Source organism: Nilaparvata lugens, chromosome 1 (assembly GCF_014356525.2).
Source record: "Nilaparvata lugens isolate BPH chromosome 1, ASM1435652v1, whole genome shotgun sequence".
NCBI classification, from domain to species: Eukaryota; Metazoa; Arthropoda; class Insecta; order Hemiptera; family Delphacidae; genus Nilaparvata; species Nilaparvata lugens.
This window is the reverse complement of record NC_052504.1, coordinates 15841421-15865268: the sequence shown is the minus strand read 5'-3', so window position 1 is coordinate 15865268 and position 23848 is coordinate 15841421. Positions and strand designations below refer to the sequence as shown.

Genomic DNA, 23848 nt, shown 5'->3' with positions numbered 1-23848 from the left:
TAGCAAAAACTAAATAATTTGACAAATAATAAACTTGTGACATGAAAATAATCTCAAATAACTTGAAATAATTTGAAATGCATCTTAATCCTAAAAATCTGCTGTAAATTTTATTTATTGATCCAAGAGATTCGTAATCTCTATTGACAAAATGTTTTTGACATAAAATCTGAATGAGCAACTCTGGTTTACGCAAAGGCATTTGCCCATCAGACCATGCATTATGTTGTGTTTTTGTTTGTTTATATCGTGTTTGACTACATAATTACGATTTTTATTTACACAAGGTTTTTATTTTCTAATTTGATTTTTTTGGAACTAAATAATTCGTCAAAAAAATTAAGGTACTGGTAACTTATATTTTTGAATAACAATCATTAAAAGTTTGGTAGCGATAACGAATATTAATCAATATTCGTTAATAAGGAATACCAGTTAATTAATCAAGTAACGCGGTTTATTCAAAAATGGAAAAATTAGACATTTTAACATATTTTGCAAACCATCCAAACAACCATAATTTTAAGCAATGATTTATACCATTTGAAATTTGTGGACAAATCTTTAAAGGAAAAACGTAAATTAAAAAAAAAAAACTGAAATTTCAATGAATGAAATTGTATAAACATTTCGTAAAAACGTGTTATTCAATATTTGATTCTGTAGAAAATTTATTCCACAATTATATTTATGTTCATAGCCACTTTCATGGTTATGCTAAATTATTGTTCAGTAATATCAAGTTGAATTTAATTATATTTGAAAGATCCATGTATGTTTTAATCGGTATTAGAAATTGATAGTGTAAAAATATTTTAAATATAAATAATGTAGAATATCTCGATAGAAATGTAATAAAATATTTGCATTCATAATTTCTGTGATGGCTTTCCTGTTTCTCATCTTAATTATACTGACTGGTATGCTTACAGCCGATCTATTAGAACAAGGCACAACAATAATATTTTTGGCTGTGAAACCACAATACGCTAGAGAAGCATTGAAGACACTTCTTGAAGCAAAAGAAGCCAATAAACAAGTATGTTTGGTTTCAATAATGGTTGGAATCACGACTGGGCAATTGAGAGGGGTATGTTAATTGAGCATTCAATTTTAATATTCCTTACAACATATTTTAATATAGTTTTCGACAATCTACCGAGTTCTTCTTCAAATATACTGTTCAAGTAATGTATGACCGAAGTACGATATATCAGTCAATGGCTATTGGAATGAATTTGATCAAAATTTAATACCAAAGATTCTCGAGACACTAAAAACAACTGCCTATTTTTCGGAGTTTTTTGAGACTAGTGTAAGGAAAATTTGCATGCAAAGAATAGTTTTGTAGTTACTACTTTCATGAATCCAAATTAACATTGAAGAATCAGAACTTCAGTAAATACATAATGAATAGCCTACTTAATTTATAATGAATACAGGTACATGAATATGTATATAATACATGTGTACCGTGTATACAGAGTGGTTCCTAATTATGGTAAAATAATTTAATACGTGATAGTAGAAGTAAAAATAAGAAAAAAAGTTCTCATAAACATATATCCATAAACGCTTCATTAGCGAGCTATACAGGGTGAAAGATTTCGCCCGGAATTCAGTTCCTCTGATGAAATACACCGATGCTGAATTTTTTGGGGACTAGTTTTTGAAAAACTTATGCTGGATTCATTTGGAAAAATATCTGAAAAATAGAATAAAACTAGTCTGAAAGCTGTAATGTGAGTAGTTTTTGAGAAAAAGTTGAAATATGCAAAAAATCCAAGTAGAAACACACAGACTTCTACGTTTGATGCTCAATAACTTTCTTTAATGACCAGTAAACAAATGATTTTTCATAATGAAAATTGTAGAGAATTTAATTCTGAAAAGAATGATGTAAGCTGTGTAAACTAAATTCAAATAATAGTTGAATGAAATGTATTCTTATGTAGTACAATACACCACAAAAATTTGCTGTTTTATGAGGAGAGAACTAATAACTCATAGGTTGTAGCTGATTGCAAATAAAATATTCGGTTTTCTATGAAGTTTAATTTTTATATAAAAGTAACATATCTAAATTACATTAAACTTATACCAAAAGACTAAAGATGATGTTCAAAGTGACCTCCGTTGTTCTTAATGCAGATGCCTTCTCATCGATTGTCGGACCCGTTCAAATATTCTGCTTTATCATTTCTATTCTGTTCAAAATCCTTAATTGGAGTTCTTCAATGGTATCAATCGGAGTATTGTATACCAAGGTTTTCAAGTGTCCCCAAAGATAAAAATCCAAAGGATTTAAGTCTGGTGACCTCCCTGGCCATGGAACTGGCCCACCTCGGCCTATCCATTGATTTGGAAAGCTGTGATTCAGGTGTTCACGAACAGCAACACTGAAGTGTGCTGGAGCTCCATCATGCATAAACCAAATGTTCTGGTGCAACTGAAGAGGTACATCTTCAAGTAAGATAAATAGCTCCTCTCTCAAAAAGTTTAACTAGATTATGTCATCAAGCCTGAGAGGAAGCTCGAACAGAAGTAGATGATCTCCTATGATTCCTGCCCAAATATTTACTGAAAACTGATGTTGTGGATGGTTAGGATTGATGGTATGAGGATTCTCATCTGCCCAAATACGTTGGTTGTGGACGTTAACGATAGCTGTTCTTGTAAAGTGTGCCTCGTCGGTAAATAAAATGGTTATTAAAAAGTTTGAGTTAACAAGTTTTTCTAAAAACCATCGGCAAATACCAGCACTGGGAATACAGTCTCGTGGCAATAGAGTATGAACTTTCTGGAGGTGGTATGGATGTAATTGTTGCTCTTTCAGTATCCTCCAAATAATAGATTGATTGACATTAAACTGCACTGACAATTCTCTCATGCTCTTCTCTGGATGTTCATAAATTTCATTAAGAACTTGTTCTTCTAACTCAACAGTCTTAGTAGATCGGGGTCTGCCTGCATAAATGTGCTCTTTGGACATCAAAGAACCTGTTTCAGACAGACGTTGATGAATAGTGGCAAAAAACCTTGAACTTGGACATACTCGGTTAGGAAAGTTCTCTTGATATAAAAGTCTTGCTTCTGTACTATTACAGTGTCCCATCCCATACATTAAATGCATGTCAGTTAATTCGGAGTATGGATATTGTCTAAAATTATCTGCCATTTTTCAAAAAGTTAACACTTAACACAAAAGCAAAGAGAAATGGTTACAAATAAATGGTTAATAGATTAAACAAAAAACACAGCGCGATTACAGTAGGCCCAACTCACAGTTTGTTGTTTTGTTCACAGTGAGCTAAAATATTTCTGAAAATAATTTTCAGCTGATAATTTCTTTTAAATGATTTCTTATTTGAAACAAAATGAATCAGCTGTTTTGGAACAGCTGTTATTTAAATCCATGTTTTATTTGCAATCAGCTGCAACCTAAGAGTTATTAGTTATCTCTCCCCATAAAACAGAAAATTTTTGTGGTGTAATATACTACATGAGAATACATTTCATTCAACTATTATTTGAATTTAGTTTACACAGCTTACATCATTTTTTTCAGAATTAAATTCTCTACAATTTTTATTGCGAAAAATTATTTGTTTACTGGTCATTAAAGAAAGTTATTAAGAAAGTTATTGAGTAGAAGTCAGTGTTTTTCTACTTAGATTTTTTGCATATTTCAACTTTTTTCTCAAAAAATACTCACACTACAGCTTCTAGACTAGTTTTATTCAATTTTTCAGATATCTTTCCATATGAATCCAGCATAAGTTTTCCAAAAACTAGTCCCCAAACAATTTAGCATCGGTGTATTTCATCAGAGGAACTGAATTCTGGGCAAAATCTTTCACCCTGTATAGCTCGCTAATAAAGCGTTTCTTTATGGATATATGTTTATGAGAACTTTTTTTCTTATTTTTACCTCTACTATCACGTATTCAATTATTCTACCATAATTAAGAATCACCCTGTATAATACATGGGGCTTTTTTATAGAAAATGAGGTTCCGGAACTCAAGATTTTTCGCCCAATCACGCATAGTCTATATTCCATAGGTTAGGTGTTATTTATTTGTTGAATACATTTTTATTTTTGGAACAAATGATATGAATCTGTCGAAAATAAAATTCTAAAATACTTGACATTTCAAATTTACAAAGATTAATTTAGAATCACATTGATTCTACCAATTCTTATTTGAATATTTTTCATAGTACTGATATTTCCCAATCTCTTTTTTCGCTGTAGTGCACTTTACTTTTTGTATCTACAGCAGAATGGTGTACTTGAAGAATCTATGACTTGACAAGTCAGATCTGTTCAAGTTTACTTTGTGGGGTCAAGGAAGTTATAGTGAGGTCCACGTTATAATGCCAGTGGAGAAAAACGTTGCCGAGTCTCTGTCTTGTCAATGCCTTCTATAGACGGAAGATGATACAGGTTTATTGATGTAATATTAAGTGTTCATTCTAGTTTAAAATAATCAATTGAATTTTATTAAGCAAGAAATTATATTTTTCAATAATTTCATAATGAATTTTCATAATTAAGAATAAATATCTTGTTAATTAATTATTAATTCTACATTGTTAAAAGACAATCTAACAACAGAGCAAAGTGAGAAAGAGATCGTGCTATCCGCTTTGTTGAATGATAGACAAGGATACCAATACCATTGCTAATCAAACACTGCCATTATAACGTCGACCATTATAGTGGAGGTCCAGCAATTCTAATGTAGAGAAGATTGCTTACAGTGTTTACAAGTAGAGCTCCCTTCTCTGGTGTCATTACAAATTAATTTGTGAAAAGCCTCTCTCACACTCGCTGAAAGTTACTGGAATGGTTTTTGAAACTATCTTCAATATTCCAAAAGTCCATCAGTGTCTCACTTAGGTGACTTCAAATACTCCTGGATTTGAATTAGGTGACTCAAATAATCTTCCTCCTGAGTGAAGTGAAATACAAGACAACTAGAGTTAACTAGAGACTCCAGAGTTAGCAAAGAGGTACCGGATTGCCGTTCATTCATACAAGGTGGGGCAGTCAAACAACACTATTTTAGGTATTAAAATAAAATACACAGACAGCACAAATCGCAAGAGAACAAAATTTGTGGTTTTTTGAAATGGTTAATTTCCATTTATGGAAATTTTGGATATATACAGAAAGATTGTTACCTACTTATTGAATATTACTCCAGTATAAGGTGGCGGCTATCATTCTTATTATAATATCAATCTTAAAATGTGTGGCGGCACACATTATTATTAAGACTCACACTCTAATTCTCACTAGCACGCTGTAACACCTGTGGTGTTATTGCACGAATCTCTTGTGAGATCCGCATTTTTAAGCCCTGTTCTTTCTTGCTGGACAAGTCTCAAAAACCTTCGATTTGAGGTATCCCCATGAAAAGAAATCACACGAGCTTAGATCGGAAAGAAACAATCAAATATGTGATTTGTTAAAACTTGATAAGTTTGAGTGAATGTAGATTTCCAAATCCTCTTTTTTAAAAATTGCTAATTTGCTCATAAATGCACTAAAGAAGTATTCCTATTTTAACAATGATACTGTATTTAGTGAATCAATTTCTTTACAGATGATCAGCCCGCTCCGATTTGTCCTAGGGGGAATGGCGAAGTACAAACTAAGTGTTCCTGGACTTGAAGATGTATTCATTGTAAGAACCATGCCTAATACACCATTGCTAGTTGGCGAAGGTTGCACTGGTTTGTATTATACAAATAATATTCCAATTTTATAGCATTTTTATTCTAGCTATAACCATAGATGAGGGATAAGCAAGCGTAAGCGATATCGATTATTATCGATAAACGATAACCTATATTTCTTGTCTCTGCTATAAGTTTATAGCTTGAAAATTCTATCCTCTCCAGCCAAGTTCAGCTGCCATTATTTTATAATTTGTTATTTTCTCAGCAGATTTAGAGAAATTGCCACTTTGTCAAATTTATGATTCAACCAGAAATAGTTCATCTTGATATGACAATGTTCAAAATAAAACATTTAGAGTTGCAAAACAGCTTCTTCTATGACCATCAGCTTCTTGCATATGAAATAAGAGTAATGAATCAAAGGTTTTTTTTACTGTAAAACTTTACAAAAAATCAATAAGCGTCGTGTTCCAGCATCAAGATGAAACTAGCTTTGTAGCTGCTTTGCTCCCTTTGGCATCTGCAAAAATAATTCCAATTATTTCGAAATATTTATTTTTTACGCAATTTTCGAAACAAAAAAGTTTCTGCGTGTCGAAGATTCCATGTTCTCTAGTCAAACTAACCCAATATTGAAGAATGATTTAAAACATATATATCAAAAAGCTAAAAGAAAGTAGATATTCTCCCTAGTTTTTCTATCATAGTTATTCAAAGTAAATAACTAACTTATTTGTACATTATAAGAGATGTGATATTGGAAAGAAAAACATATACTTTTGACTCCAATTTTTATCAAAAAAGACAAACTTCCTCCCAGCTCTCTATCTCTCAAACTTTTGAGCAATACCAGAATAACATACAGATCTGTGATTGAATTTGAAATATGAGTCATAATTTCTCACAAGCTGGCAATGCTGATATATATTGTCGCCTCTAGAGGCTCAAGTCTCAACTTATTCCATTTGGTCTATAGTATCTCGTCGTTCATACTTATAATTTATCCTCAACTTGTTAAATATATCCAAATATGGAAGGATACACATCTTGAATTACAAAAGATTAACGTATGGTTCTATTTATTATGTTGAATAATAGCAATACGTTTTTGATTGGATCACACAAATTGAAGAAAACATAATTAGATAAAAACACAAATTTTTTGTCAAATTCTACACAGTTTTATTCGGTTCACGACTATGGTTCCAATATTGATAATGACTCGAATTTTTGAAGAAGACATGTTGACATTACACATTACTATTCAGAATTTGACACATAAAAAAAACTTCTTAATTATATCTATAAAACCACAAAATAATAATACAAATAATAAAAGTGATAATGAAACACATAAATAATAATGCTCACAAATTTCATAATTATTTCTCGTTTTAAAAATATTTTTGAATTCATGCAGTAGCCCACTTTATTTGATCGAAGTGTATTATTATTATTATATATTGTTCATATTTTGAGTTATAAGTATTGCAGATGTAATAAAGTTTCTTCACGAATTTCAGTTATTTGCTCGGAGATAGGAGAACCGATACCATCAAAATATCTGGAAATTGTAAAATGTATACTCTCAGTGAATGGACTGTGCGAGGAAGTTGATGAGAAACTCATTAATCCTATTGGCGCGCTGTCAGGGTCTGGCCCAGCATACGTAAGAATATATTAGATGTTGTATTGTATGTATTAGATGTATTAGATATCTATTTGAGAGCAATCAACTATTCATACTCAATTATTCTCAGTTGTATCAAATCAAATTATATAAGCAGTTGACATTCAAGAATTTAATCTATTCTGGAATGAACCATCAAAGTCCAAAGAACCAATTAGAAAGGAATTCTCCGTTTTTTTTTCAATTCTTGTCGGTATTGTTTCCTGCAGACTTTGCGGATTTTGTGTTTCTCTATTCATTTGTACATTGAAAGATACACAAATAATTTTGAAGCAGATTAATAAATGAATAGGAAAACGTGGCTGTATCGTGTTAGTTATTAACATTTCATGATCCTAGACGCATTCTATTTATAAGTTGAATTCACTAAACATGACTAATTTTGGGTTGACAATGTAATTTGAAGCTGAGATCACTAACCGTTACTAATTTTGGGTTGACAATATAATTTAAAGTTGAATTCATTAACTGTAGCGAATTTTGGGTTGAATATGTAATTTAAAGTTGAATTCATTAAGTGTGGTTGATTTTGAGTTGACTATGTAATTTGAAAGTTGAATTCACTCATCTCAGGTAATTTTCTTGTATGTTTCTGTGATGTTTATAAAACTAACGAGAAATTCAATTTCTGAGATTTTTCCCAACATGAATAATTAATGATGATTTCAACAGGTTTATCAGATGATAGAAGCGTTGAGTGATGGAGGTGTAAAGCTGGGAATACCCAGGCCATTAGCCATAAAATTGGCAGCGAAAACGTTGATGGGGGGAGCAAAGATGGTGTTGGAAACCGGCAAGCACCCAGGCCAGCTCAAGGACGAAGTCTGCTCGCCGGGTGGATCCACCATTGCTGGCATATCAGCTATGGAAAGACAGGGAGTCAGGTTGGTAGAACATATTCCTATCAAAATAGTTTCGAATCAAAAGATTTTTGGTGTAAGGTGAAGAAGAGTTGAGCTTCTCTATCTACTATAGTGAGGTCCACGCTATAATGGCAGTGAAGAAAGATAGGAGAACAGCTTTGCCGGTTCTCTGCCTTGCCACTGCCTTTTATAGAAGATAGCTGATACCGGTATATTTGATGTAATATCAACTGTGATAGAAACACCAATCAATACTAATCATATATTGTCATTCTAACGGGGACCTCACTAAAATTATTAGGCTAACAATAAAATTATTCAACTAACTTATGTTGCTCGTTGTCCTATTTGACAATCCTTCTTCTCCACAATCTTTCACTGCCTTCTCCATCTTTAATTATGATTACATCTTATACCTTGTGCGGCAGCCAAACTTACTTTTTTAAAGTGAACGCCATTCAGTCAGCTGATGTCGTAGTAGAGCAAATTTGGTCTCGTTGGAGAGGCCAAAGCATAAAGTTTTATTCCCGACATGTTCAGTCACCATCATGCATTGACACAATGAGAAGCGTGCGTTTGCCGTTGAGACTTATTTTTCAAACGGATGTTCTTTGATCACAACCCAGCGCGCACTTCGAAATCGCTATAATTTAGCCCCTTTGGCTACTGTCCCGGAGCGCAAATCAATTGTTACGTTGGTCACTACGTTCAGACAAACTGCAAGTGCGACAAGACGAAGAACTAAAGTGTCTCGGCCCATTAGGTCACCTGAGAACGTTGAGGCAGTGAGAGTTTCAATGTCATCATCACAGCGTTCTGCGCGCAAACATGCGTCTGCTACTGGACTCCGATCGTTCTGTGCGACAAATTCTTCATGATGATCTTCATTTCCATCCATACAAGATGGAAATTGTGCAGGAACTTTCTGAACGTGACTACAAATGAGGGAACACTTCTCAGCTCGCCTCATTTCAATTAGGAGCGATTTGGAGTGGCCAGCCCGATCTCGCGATTTGAACCCTTGTGATTTTTTTCTATGGGGGGTTTTTGAAATCCCTTGTTTAAGTGAACTGTTTAAGGACCCTACAAGATTTGAAGACCAATATCAGGGAAAAATTGCTAACATAACGCTTGCAATGTAGAAGAGTCATGACAAACGCCAGAAATCGGTTTACTCAGTGTATTTAGAATTGGGGACGTCACATACCTGATTTGATATTCAAAACTAATTGAAACAAAACTTTATAAATGTGTCTACATTACAAAAAATAAATACAAAATTTCTGATTCATACAAAGAGTTCTATTCACTTAAAAAAATGAATTTTCGCTGCTGCACTCTGTATAATATGATTACTATTGATTTATTGTTAGGTTAGTTATATAAGTCCGTAGACTTAATGGCCATTTCAATTCTTGAATTTTAATCAATCACTACTCGTTTCAGGTTCGGATTAATATCAGCAATAGAAGCAGCGTACTTGAGATCTGCTGAAATTTCCAAGGAGAACGAGGGATGATTAGGTGATTTATTATGATATTTGAAGTAAATTTTAAACCGTTGATTGAAAAAAGAATGTTAGTTGCATGCCATTATTCCTACTTTCAGTAGGATATTCAATAGCTCTTTCTCTATTTTCTCTATTAAGTGCAATGTTCATTCAAGTAATTTTTATAATACTTAACAAAAACCATCACCATTATGCAACTATCCCAGGCTGTTGACCCACTCTTTCAACTGCCTCGTCATTCTTAAATTTTACACAACTTTCCACCATAATGCTATTAAAAGACAACCTGCGTAGATGTTATTTGCAGAAGAGTTTCAGAAACAGATTAGACATGAATATGAATAACTAGGCTGTGTCATTATTTACATCTATTTTTATAATTTTTATATTTATAAATTTGATTTTTCTGTCAATAATCTTGCTTACTACCGTATAAGTATTGTGTATCATAAACAATCGTACGTTTTGAATATGTTGTTGCGATAGGTCATTGAAGCATAATCACGCAGTACTACATGAATAATTATATACTGTCCACGATATATTACTAAAGAGTATTAGTTATGTGTTGCATAAAGCTATTTCTATGCTTTCTTTACTTGTATGTAATGCTGCGTTTGTACTTCGACATTTCTACCACATATATCTGAGTGCAACAACTTAATGTAACATCTGAGTGCAACATGTGATTACAATATACAACATTTGAATGCAACATGTGAGTGCAGCACAAACTGAAACGTGCTCCACTTATTCAAACTGAAATGTCGACTCTTGAAAATAGAGGTTGATTTTCATCATGAAGTCCAAAAGACATCTTAGATATCTACACTCTTTCTCTATTACATACGCTGATATTCATTAGAAATACGAATGAAAAAAAACGGAATTCGATTAGTGAAGGGGTGAAATAATTATTACAGTCTCACATTTATACATATAATATCCAAAAATACATTCGAGAGATACACACAATTTCTTACACATCTTACTAATGTATAATACATAGCTTACACAATTATCTCCATATAGAAAAATATAAAATAAAAAATTATTTTCTTTAAGGGTTTTCACCTTCTATAATAGGCTATTATTATTCATTTGAATAGAAGGAACAGTTGTAATTACTAGCTGTAATGTAGCTGTATTTACAATAGAACTCTTGATTATTTACATTCGATATTTACTAGATTTTTATTCACACATCATTTGAATGAATTTCTCATTGTATAGTAGCCTATATTAATCTGTACTTCTCAATAAGTGAAAATTTGTATGAGTTGAATACTTGATCAATTATGCAATTTGAATATTATTCTCTATAGGTTTCTTATGAATGGCCTTGAAGGTCTTGACAGCGGTCTCTTCATAATTTTCTTGAATAACTGTCATACCATGAAACTTCTTAGTTTTAGTTGCATCGATTAAAGTTTAGTATAAGTTTTTTTTCTTATTTAATATTACAATCGTAACTTTTTTAAACATTCCATCAAGTAACTTCCGGTCCCGAAATAGTCACTCCATAAGTGTTTAAAACCTAAGTTTGAAATTAATAGTGAAAAAGTATGGATATTCAACACTGTAACTGTCAATTTAAGTTTGATGGTTACAGTTGGTCGTTGCAATATCAAGTATTGAGTAGTCGAGTCAGTAGATTGTTGTGGATTCGAGTTGATTGTTTACTCGATTCAGTTGATTGTTCTGATGGAGGCGCGAGAACTCTGGCCGGATCCGCGGCGCCATTTCGCAATGCGGGATATGGGCTTGGTGGCCTTGAACGATCCACCGCCCTGGCTCTTGTCGTCGTCCTTGACGATGAAGCTGGAGTAGACGACGTAGGTCATGAGGATGAAGAAGATGAGGATGCCGAGGCCGGCGCCGCAGAGGAGCAGCACAATGTCGAACAGTTCGGTCTCGATCTCGTGTTGGTTGTCGACCGGCTGCAACACGACCGCTGGTGTCGGACGCGGCTGCGACAGCCACTCGGTCGGGATGGCCTGCGCCACTTCGCCGCTGCACTTGGTGTCGCGAAGCACGGGCTCAGCTGCGGCCGGCAGCGATTTGCCGTTCAATGTCGTCAGCTTCTTTCCACTCGTTATCAGGCCGATCTGCAGACATTAAAACATTCAACGTAAAATTACTATTTTATTCACTTTCTAAAAAAACTAGTGCAAAACCTTTCGAGTCGAATGTTCACTCTCATAAGTGAATGCATTCGAATTATAGTGTAAGGGCCATATATGATGGATATGCACAGAACAGAACGAATGGGTTGCGGTGTACATTTTGATTTCGATCAATGCCGCCAAATAGCTGGTTATGATGAAAAAATTTTGAAGTCATTGATATAAATATGTATATAGAAGATTCGGAACAAAAATAGAATTGAAGGAAAAGTAATAGAATAGATTAAAAATTTCAATCTTGGTAGACGTAACATACAATACAGATATTGATGTGTACAATAAAATATTGAAGCTCCAGAAAATATGTGGCACAATCCATAGAAACCTCAAGAACAAAACTAGACAAGAAACGAGAATAATGTTCTATAATACTATTGCAGCTCCGACTCTCATTTATGGAAGTGAGAATTGAATTCACACACGGAAAATGGACAGTCGAATACAAGCTTCAGAAATGAGGTTTCTAAGGAGTGTATTTAGCTGTACTAGAATTGATAGAATCAGAAATACTGACAGGTTTTATCGGTTGCCTCTGCATGAAAGAATTATACAAAATAGACGCAACTGGTGCAGTCATTTGAATAGAATGTCACCTGGAAGAATGCCACTTGAAGTCCAAAACTATAAACCTAGTGGAAAAAGAGATTTAGGAAGGCCAAGAAAGAGATGGTTACCGGAACAGGTTGATTAATAAACCTAATCCCTGAAGTGAAGATTATGATGATGAGATGATATATAAAAGGTCGATTTCGATCGCTAGCTGGACCTACACTGAAAGCTACATATCGTCCTGATTATTCTGTTTGTACCCTTGACCTTTTTCAAGATGAAAAATATATTCTTATTACAGTGGAAAGATTGTGAACCAGCTGGCTAGCTTGAATGAAGCAACATCGATATCGTTATCAAGATAGTGTGTATTGAATTTCTCAATAACTACTGACGACAGCATGGGGATACACCTCTGACCCTCTGTGTCAATGTGGTCAAATTCAATCCATGCAACACCTGATATTTGAGTTTCCACAATACTTATATCATGGAGGGCTGACTGAAGTTCATGCTTGTCAGTGGCTCCAGAACATACTTGTGTCTTTAAGTACATTAGTACATTAGTACATAAGCACATTGTTTTTTCAAATACTTTTTCTAAGGTTAGTTTAGTGAATTTTGTTTTGAATACGAATTGAACTTGTCTTATTGTGATGTTAAGGGAGCATATTTGGGTTTTTACCTGTTGCTCCCATTGTGAAATAAATAATTATTATTGACATTGGCCTATGAATGCATAATGCATACAGACCTTTTCCAATGTGGACGACTGTTGGCTTTTTGAGTAGACCTCGAAGGCGGTGGTCAATTCCATCTGAAACCTGAGTATGGTGGGCAGTCGCGGCTTGCTGCCCTGCTTGACGAAGGTGGTGGCCTCGCTGAGGTGGCGGCGCCACTCGGCGACAGGCATGCCGATCAGCTGTGAGCACATGACCTTGGAGGCCGCGCACTTGACCTTCAGTGCCGACTGTAGGGCGGCCGTCATCAGCCGAACCGAGTAGCTCAGTGGCTGCAGCGAAGAGTCCAGGCTGCCTTGGAGAACATCCTGTCGGCAAAAAACACCAGATCAAGTAAACATGTCAAGATAAAAAAGTTTTCTTTTGCTGAGGATGATAATAAATAAACACCAGCTCAAGTATTCATCTCAAGATGGGAATGTTTTGTTTTGTTGAATGTGATACTGTAACAAATGAACACCAACTCAAATGATCATCTCAAGATGAAAATTTTCTGTTTCGCCGAGAAGCTTAAGTGATCATATCAAGAAGGAAATTATTGAATATATCAATATGGAGACTTTCTGTTTTGCTAAGGATGATAAATCAACACCAGCACAAGTGATCATCACAAGATGGGAATGTTTTGTTTTGTTGAAGGTGTTATTGCAATAAATGAACACCAACTCAAATGAACATCTTGAGATAGAAATCTTCTTTTCGCCAAGGATGTCACCAGCTAAAGTGATCATCTCAAGAAAAACATTATCTTTTTTGATGAGGCTGATAATAAATTAATGAGGAAATAGATGAGAAGTTTCATTTGTTTTAATGCTGATCAATATATAATTTGGATTCTCGTTCAATGATTATTATGATTATCTCAATTCAAATATATTTTAGTCTGATATATTAATCCACGAAAGAACTCTCTTTATCATCAGCTTAAGTGAAAATCTCAAGGAGGAAATAACTGATAAATTGCATTTCTTCAAATGAATATATAATTTGGATTTTCGTTCAATGATTATTGTGATAATTCCAATTTAAATCTATGAGAATCAATGCACGAAAAAATAGCAAATATAGCTCAATGCACGAAAAAAATCTCTTTCATGACTAGCTCTAATGAAAATCGCTCCATTGATATCTATGACAGTCTAGGTATAATGAAACAATTATAGGTGATTCCAATTGAGTACCGTAACCGATAATGTACGGTAAATAGTATTCGAATTATTCAAGGTTATCAGAATAGCCTATTACTGGTATTATGGAGAATCTAAGTATTCTTGGGAACAAATAATACGAAACATTCAAGTGATACAAGTCCTATAATTGTACAACCCATTTTCCAGATTAGTTTCCTAAAATAATTTGATATTTCAATCAAATTTTAAAAGATTTGAATCCATTATTATAGAATTTCGGTAATATGGAATCGATAGGAGAAATAGTATGTAATGCAATTATGCAATGATGTAGGCTAGGTTCTTAATCCTTGTTTCAAGTAGAACTATCGATTGCATTTTTCACTGAATTCTTACAAGAGCATTGTTGAAGACCTTGAACTATGCTATGTAAGTGCAAATAGGATTTAAAGTGTTCATGAACTCGAGACGCTTTCAGGCAATGCCTTGCCAATTACTAGCTTCTCGAATAACTCTTTACAATTTTCTGTTATTTGAAAATAAATTCTTTAATTTTCAGTACTAGGCCTACCTAGGCTATGCATTTCATTTTTCAAATCAAGTTATACTTATTAAAATTTACGATTTAATATATTTGAGGATTTATAATACCGTAGTTGATAAATTTGTATATCATTAATATGTTGTTGACTATTGGAGAAATGAGTTGTGAAAAGATGGATTATATTACCTGACTGGTTGTGCATTCATTTGGGCTCCCAGAACTCTTGCATAATTGCTCTTGACTTGTCATGTATTGGCTGTACAGAGTAGAATTCAATGAGTCCTCCAGACCGACTATCGTATCAGCGCTGTAAATTAAACATTAATTCAAAATTGAAAATTGTTAATTACAGGCTTAATTTTTAAAGAAATATTAGTCTATGTAAGTTTACAGAATTTTGATAGCTCTGATTTAAATACTATGATTCAAGCAATCTGAATTTTATATAGCCCACATATACCTATGTACAGACCTATTAAAAAATATATATTTACAAATCAAAGCTTAAAATACTTAACATTATTGTAGTTAATGATACACAAACAAAGTTCATTAAAATGATGCTAAATACTTACATACTAATACCAATTACTTATTGTATTGGTCAGTATTTTTAATTTAACTTTAAGTATTTTTTTATACCTTTCTCTGTCTCTGTTCAGTTCATTGAGTGATTATTGAATGACCCAAATGTACCCAAAATATTGATTTTGAATATTGAGATTCACTCAATTTAAAAATTCAGCATCTTGCATAAAAATAATATAAATTTATTTCCAGTTTTTATAACTGTTTTCTCACCTTACTTCTTGAAGAATAACTAGTGTAGATCCTGATTTTGGAATCTGCCAGGCTCTCAGTCCAATTTCTGTCACCACCAGAATCATCGGCGCGTTAGTATCCTTGTTTGCATTCAGAACTCTCTCTGCTTTTTCTGCTGAGTCGACTAGAACGACGATTCCATATCCGGAGTTTCCTAACAGCAAAAATTGAGATAAATTTTGTGAGTAACTGTCTTAAGAAAATGGGCTACCAGTACATAAGAAACTTGATGAATCTGATTAGAGCAGTAGAGGTAATCAATATTGTATTGGTTCTTATATTTCTTCCCCCATCGTGCGTATTCTTGTATTTAGGTGAGTCATTTTTGTACTATAGTGAGGTCCATGTTATAATGGCAGCGGAGGAAGATATTAGAACAGTGTTGCCGATTCTCTGCCTTGCCACTGCCTTCTATAGAGGATAGGTGATACCGGTATATCTGATGTAATATCAAAATTATTCATTCTTGTTTAAAATAATCAATTGTATTTTATTCGCCAAGAAAAATATTTTCCGATCATAAAGTTTCATAATTAAGATTGAATATTTTGTTGATTTTAATTATATTTCTAAATTGTTGAAACACGATCTGGCAACGTTGTAGAACTAGAAAAGGATAGCATTATATTAAGCTTTGTCGAATTATAGTCAAGGATAGCAGCACCAATATTAATCAAATACTGCCATTATAATGTGGACCTCACTATTAATAGTAGGCTGCTGTTCTGTTTTGTTAATTATCTTCTGATCTAGTATATTAGTTACTAGGTGTACAAGTTCAAGTTGTTGATGAGATTCATAGTCTTTCAATTGTACATTATTGCCAAATTTTACTTTTAATCAAGTTACTGTTCAGCATTGAATTGAAACAGTTCGTATGAAACAATTAAGTTACTCATTATTATCAAGTTACTGTTCTGAATGGAATTGGAATAGTTCATATGAAGCAATATTTTTACCTGCCAAAGCCAGCTTGATGCTATCATCATCTGTGAGTTGAGCGATCTTTCCCTTGATGCAAGTGGATGCATCTTGTTTGACGAGAGGCAGTAGAGCAGTGGCTAGCAGGTTGCTCTCGTGAGAGTCGTCGATTGCCAATGAGAAACTTTTCCATTGCACTTGTTGGAGGACTGTGATTATAGACTGAAATAAGAAAGAGTTATTGATTTATTTAGATACATTTCCATTGTAATAATATTGTTGGAGGACTGACAATAAACTGAAATAAATAAATTATTGATTTAGGCTATTTGGAAAAAAATATTGAAATAATTGTTGGAGGACTGTGACAATAGACTGAAATAAAAAAAGAATTATCGATTATTTGGAAAATTTCTATTGCAATTGTTGTTGGAGGGCTGTGATAATAGACTGAATAATAAAAAAAAGATTATTGATTTATTTACAAAAAAACTATTGCAATAACAATTGTAGGAGGACTATGACAATAGACTGAATAATAAAGAAAGATTATTGATTTATTTAGAATAAATCCATTGCAATAATTGTTGGAGGACTGTAACAATAGACTGGAATAGAAAAGAATTATGGGTTTAAAAAAATTATAAGAGTTTTTTACCTGATCTTGATTGCTTTTTGAAATTTCTTTCCAATTGCAAAAAAGCTCTACAGTTATCATATTACTTGGCACTTTCATTGATGCATTATAGAATAACACGATGTATTCTTATTCTTGAGTAATTGGCAACTTTTGAAGGTTCATTACAACTGTTAATCAAATTTTCATATTCAGAAATAATTGGTTTCAACCACAAAAAATACAAAGTTATCTCTTCTTTGTACTCGAATAAGGTGAAATATTTCAATTAACAAGAAGTTTATTATTTTACATGTTACATTTTAATATCACTTGTATTTGAAACTAATATAGGCGTATTAAAATAGTTTTGCAAAACTAATGTTAGTTGGTATGGTGAAAATAGTGTAGGCTACAGTAACTATATTATCCATAGGGTAATATAGTTACTGTAGTGTTGGCTACCTGATATTTTCCTTCTATCTCTTGTTTCTTTTCCATTTGAAAATTTGAAATATTTTTCGAGAATCAAATAGAACCGGCACACGAGGAAAGTGAACCGCATCAAAATTGATCCAATTTCAAGTTTACATGAGCTCACATTAATTCGGAGAAGTTTGTTATAATATGAAGATTCATTTTATTATGAATTTTTTTCTGATTTTTAATTTTATTTTTGTCAAAAGTGCAAAATAGATCACTAGATCTCTTGCTCCCGCACATTATTTTATCTAATCAATACGTAAGTAATGCAATTATGATGGTTAGAATTGATTATAAGTATATCATAATAATTTCAATCAATTTTATTAATGTGTTGTTCATATTTTACTTTCCCAATGCTGTAAGATCTTTAGCGTCTGTGATTGTAAATGACAACTCATAATATGCTTAGTATGAATATGTAAATTAGTATGAATAATGTAAAATTGTTTTCTCAAAAGTAATTTATAGTATTCACCTGTGCTTGCTCCTCTGATTTTCTTGTAGCGACTTGGAAAACTGAATTGTCACTGAATAGGTTTGCGGCATTAAAAGTGAACGGCACAATGTGCGTTGTGTTGAAGACATGTGTAACCTCATGCACGGCATTCAGCACATGCACATTCTCGGGCCCAATGAATCCTGAAATCAATAAGAATAAAAATAATGATTAAGAAAATCAATCACAAGTTTCACAATAAACAAAACTTTTCAGCCAGTATTTTTGCTACGAATCTCGTTGAAAATTATTTAATTATTCAATCATATAAGTAATATTGCGCACTTCATTAATCAATTTTAATGTTTATTTTTGTCCTAGGAGGTATCAGACTGAAACAGACCACCAGATCAGAAGGCCACTCAATCAAACGAAAAATGAAAAGTTATAAATATTTTTTAAAAACCATGGATGTACCTGAATTAAGATGGAAGTGATGATTCTGAAGAAGGTCAATATTGGCATTATTGTGTTGAACTATTCTTTAGATAAGCAATTCTTCAATAATTCATCGTAAACCGTTGTTATTGATGTAGAAGGTAAATATATAATTTGAATGTAGTTTTGGAGATAATTTATAAATTCAATTAATATGCTTTTACAATGATTAATTTTAATATACCGTATTTGTTTTAATAGTTAGAACTTTTATTAGAATCATTAGTAAAATATGTGGGAATTTTTATCAACTTTCATCATTTTCCCAGTGGAATTGCTTGAATGGTTTGTATCCAATGAGATTAACAATAAAATTTATAAATTTTTAGCGTAAACATTCATTGTATTTTTTATATCCATATTATACCATTTTTACGTGAATAGAAGATTTTGAACAGTAGCATACTTTTCTCATCAATATTGTATTCTATTGACTGGTCTGATGAAGAAGAGTGTATTCATATCCAATGTCGTATGAGTTATGGAGATGAAGCTCATCCATGCATATTTCGCTTTTGAAGGATTTGACAATGTTGGTCTGCGAATTCCATAAAAACGTATATTCACTATATAACTATTATAGTATATTACCTTAGCAGATTTGACGAGTATATGATATAGAATAGATGTCTTCAATGTTGTTTTCCATCATGAACTGCTTATTATCAAATCACATTTTGCTATTGATTACTCACTGTAACAACGAGATCTGGTTGTCACAACCTGGAAGATGGCGGACCACCCGAAAGCAAAAAGATCCCGATGTCACAGTGAGTGATTAATTCATTTATTGGGAAAAAATCTGACTGCTAGTCGTTCTTTTTAATTGCAAAAAGTGATAGAATAGATGTGTCTAAGATCTTATTTATGTACAATTTTAAAAATTAGGCTGCAGTTCAATAATTTCTAGTCGTTGGTTTCAAGTAGATTACAAAATCAGCATAGCCTATTTATTGTTGCCAGTAAAACTCACCCATGAAAAACGGAGGATTCTGGCACATTTGCTCTGGATCAACAAGAGCTTTCAAAGCTGCTTTCACTGCCTCATCTGGAGAGGAACATGTGTCATGCACCTTCAAATCTGCAAAAAGGATAAACCATTAGAATCATGGCTTGAGTTCCAAATCATACAGTTCTAGAACCCACATTAGACATCATGAGACGAAATTAATGGTAGGAGTAGAGGTTGAACGTACAATAATAATTTAATTAGAAACCAAGGAAATTTAGAGCAACTACTACTACTTTATGAGAGCCACTACTACTATAGAGAAAATATAGCATAAGGAGATAATACCATGGTATAGGGCGTTTATGTTCAAAATTTTACTATTAACACAAGCCGATAGTCAATGTAACTTAGTTCTTTTTCGTGGAGTTTTGTGACGCTGGTAGTCTCTCATAATTATTGTGCCGTTCTTACACTCACACCCGGCCTAAACAGTAATAATAGAAAGTAGTCGACAGCAATCTGCTTGAGTCAACAAAAATGGGTTGAAATTTGGAACATGAACGACCTATACCTTGGGATATTTTCTTATGCTATCTTTCCTCTATGCTACTACGAAGTGTTTGCAGCCACTTTGATCCGAATTACTATGATATCTCATATGTTTACTCTCGGAAAACTAAAATCATAATTTTTTCAATAAGAAAACTCATATTCATTGTAAAATTGCTAGAAGAGAATTGTGTTTTGCAACATATTAATCAACGCTTTTTCCATTTCAACCAATTCAAACAACGCCATAAAAAACAAGACAAAAGTCTTTCCTTCTTCTGTGCCATAAGACGGCATCAAGATGGGTAGCCTATCGTACAATTTTCTGCATTCAGTGTGATTATAGCCTTATTTTACCTCACCCCATCACCAAGTATCCTCAAAATGATGAAAAACTACAAATGGACGATTTTCTGACAAGAAAAGCAAATGCAAAATGATTATGAAACTTCACATTTATGCTTTAGATTATTATATCCACGATGGTATAGTATTATTTATGTGAAAAAGGGGTTTCATGGTATTGTCTGTGAGCCTTTATAATTATGTGAGTATATAAAATAAATAATAGATTGACAGTAACACAGAATGATGTAGGTACTTTGTCCTCGTTGAAAAAAATTAGGCTCATACTAAATTCATATCTAGTTGAATACTACCTTGGAGTAAACAATTTTCCCTATTTTGTGTTACTACTTAACACTTACTGATAGTCAATCCGTTGTTCTCAGAGTTGATAGAGTTGACAGTTGCCTTCAAGGCGGCTATTTGCTGGAGGGCTCGGATGTTGGCGATTGAACAGCCGCTGTCTGAATGGATGGGAAAGAGTCCAGTTATCACAGCCGTAGTCGAGGGAGAGGGTGGACAAGCCGCTTGGGTTGTGCTGATGGCAGCTAGAGCCACTGTCACGGCCAAGTCTGTAGCGAACAGTTGCAACATTAAATTCAATTCTTATTCCCAATAACAGTGATAAAACGGAACTAACTATCAATAACCGCTGTTGTGAATTCGACTAACACTAAACTAAAACATCATCATTATAGAACATCACCACTTGTAGTTGGTATCTATCTATCTAGCGTATGACAAAAGACACAATTAAACTCTAATAGTAAAATGGGATTGGTAAAATTATATACCACATTCATGTGTTCATATATCAACAACGAATGGATTCGTCTCAGTCATAGATTTTAAAACTATAAGCAAACATTTAATACATTTAAACAAGCTATTGATTCTGGTGTGGCTAACAGGAAATCATCAGGTTCACCCGTGTATGCTGTTCTTGGGCACTCTTCGACGATGTGCGTCACTGTAGTTGGTAATAGAGTATGTTATAATCGAAAGAATAAAACGTTGATATTGTCAATACCTTTTTTATTCATTCAAAAATTAATTCATAATACAGGACCAGGTTTCATAGTAAAACCTACCACATCTTCAGCTGAACTAATATGTTTGTTGTTGTTGGAGGAACAGGAAATTCAATTTCCTCAAAACAGGAAAAGCTGCCTCCCAGCACCAGTAAATTTAACTAATAAACTGTAGTGTGTCATTGTTCACTACATGTGGTTGGCAATAGTTGCTTTCTAGTAGACACTTGTTTGAGAAAAACCTTCCGATTCATTGATATTAAAATGATTTCACACCGCTGTAGTTTGAAATAAGTATTTTGTAAGACGTAACGTCGTATCTCCTAATGTTAAATCTACGCTACGGTTTGAAATTGACAGATTTATAAATTCATTCATATATACAATAAGTACATTATCAAAATGATAGGGAGAGGAAAAAATAAGGTAACCTTGTGCTATTCCTCTCCCAAATTTAGATAACACATAGTCCGAAATAGGTTAAGTCTTGTAGTTCTTCAATTCACAAAATTTCCGGTCCTCAAGATTGATTAACATTAGGAGATACTTCGGCTACTTCTTTCGAAAAGACTTATTTCAAGCTATGCTATGGCGGTATAAAATAGGCTTTAGGGTCTGATGTGGTGGTCAGTAGTGATGTTATTCGCTGAACAATTTTCTGTTGATAAGGGAATAAATAATTTGAATTTGGGGTTGAGAACTCTCTTTTCCCTGGTTTGAATCCAATGAAGCTCCAACTCAATAAGTTGTGGAAAGTGATTGAGAATAAAGTTTCTAATCCGTTTTTGGAGTCCAAATAAAAACAATATGAAAACTTTAAGTACCTTCTATTAAAAACTTCAACATTTTTTAAAGTTTTTAATAAAAGGATACTAAAAGATTTTATATTGTTTTTATTTGAATCAAATAGCCCATATAAGCGAAGTGATTTTATTTCTAGAGTCCATATAAATTTACATGAAAATCAAATAATGATTCCTAGACATTAAAAAAATAAATAAATAGAGTTATACTTTAGAAATATTGTTCATAAGAGTATGAAGGATTAAAATTCAAGACTGAATTGTGTTAATGATACTAGTTCCAGTGAAACCGGCAATGCATATTTCATATTGAATAATCAATATTGTTTACATTTGGCAGATTGTAAAAAAATAAAATGTAAATTTAATCATTTGAATTGTTGGTGGTATTTTGATATTCAGGTGCATTATATTAACTGATAACAGTCAGATTAATGGATGTCTTGCATGTATTATATTCTTCTTAAATTTATTTCTTAAACTATTATTTTCAGGAACAATATTAGTTGAAGTATTGAAATAAAAATATGAATTCAATCTCTGTAATGTGTTTCTGTTTTGAATTTTAATCCCAATACTATCGATGAAGTTGAACAAAAACTATTTCATAGAATTTAAAAATCATTCCCCAATTTCAATGAGAAATAATATACAGGGTTGGTGGAAATTTATGGAAACAGCACAATATTCCTACATTTTATTAAAACACTATGAAAAATGTTATTCTATAAAGCAAAATTAGGGTAGGCCTACAGTATTTCTTGGAAGAGTATCATAGGGATAAAAAACTACCTTAGTCAATTCTAGGATCAAAACAAGTTTTCAAATAATATTATGTTATTCTTCTTCATTATTATTCTATTGGAACTAATTCCTTCACACACAACAAAACCAGTATTCTAGGTACCGGTGATTGAACCCTTATATGTCAAACATTTGATTTTGTATCAAATGAAATTGGAAGTAGAAATTAATATTGCATCACACATTCAAAATCAAATCAAAATATCAAATCAAATCAAATTATATCATGGACTAATTTGATTGAGGAATGAATGATTGGACTTTCATAATTGTATAATAAATATATTTATTAATGAGAAACTGATAACTTCTATTCACTCTGTAAATGCAAGATAAATATAATTTTCCTGTTATGAAGGATAACTACTGTAATCATTATTATGAAATCTGTTTCAATTTGGAATTCAGTGGTATCGTAAAAGAATGTAGAGAATCTAGTAATCTTTTCTTCTTAAATCCGATGCACTATGATACTAGTCATTGTCTCTCATAATTAAGATAGAAATTGTTACACTTCAATAGAATTATTTCTGAGTAAGAGAGAGGATACTTACAAATTGTTTGTAACTCCATGATGACTTTCACTGTACTATTGTTGAATCGGGATCTGCCCCTAATCTTATAGGTTGCTCGTTCCAAGGAAGGGGTGCCAAATTAGATTAACGTTATGCTGGGAAACCTC

At 32.8% G+C, this 23848-nt stretch overlaps 2 protein-coding genes across 7 annotated transcripts in view; one reads left to right on the top strand and one right to left on the bottom strand.

Moving 5' to 3' along the window:
* The window catches only part of LOC111057656 (pyrroline-5-carboxylate reductase), a 25905-nt gene extending 6888 nt beyond the window's left edge, over nt 1-19017 (top strand). For 5 of the 6 annotated variants that reach the window (XM_039431876.1, XM_039431870.1, XM_039431865.1 and 2 more), the window contains 6 exons: nt 933-1090; nt 5616-5745; nt 7215-7360; nt 8054-8265; nt 9691-9767; nt 18566-18643. In XM_039431876.1, the coding sequence (XP_039287810.1) occupies nt 933-1090; nt 5616-5745; nt 7215-7360; nt 8054-8265; nt 9691-9763 (719 nt within the window). In that variant the 3' untranslated portion in view covers nt 9764-9767; nt 18566-18643. Of the gene's footprint in view, nt 1-932; nt 1091-5615; nt 5746-7214; nt 7361-8053; nt 8266-9690; nt 9768-18565 lie in introns of all 6 variants that reach the window. The other variant, XM_039431858.1, reaches the window with a different exon arrangement.
* On the bottom strand, nt 10680-23848 carry LOC111057657. The gene is made up of 9 exons (XM_039431840.1): nt 23721-23848; nt 20891-21100; nt 19656-19763; nt 18224-18387; nt 16685-16868; nt 15705-15879; nt 15090-15210; nt 13244-13537; nt 10680-11862 (listed from the first exon to the last, which is right to left on the bottom strand). The coding sequence occupies exons 1-9, from the start codon at nt 23737-23739 to the stop codon at nt 11443-11445; spliced, it is 1695 nt and encodes a 564-aa protein (XP_039287774.1). The 5' UTR covers nt 23740-23848; the 3' UTR covers nt 10680-11442.

What these genes read in the sequence shown, in the direction of transcription:
- LOC111057657 (XM_039431840.1), bottom strand. An exon ending in GAACAACGGATTGACTATCA is followed by an intron (nt 19,764 to 20,890) that starts GTAAGTGTTAAG and finishes TCCTTTTTGCAG; the next exon opens with ATTTGAAGGTGCATGACACA. An exon ending in AATCAGAGGAGCAAGCACAG is followed by an intron (nt 16,869 to 18,223) that starts GTGAATACTATA and finishes TTCTTATTTCAG; the next exon opens with TCTATAATCACAGTCCTCCA.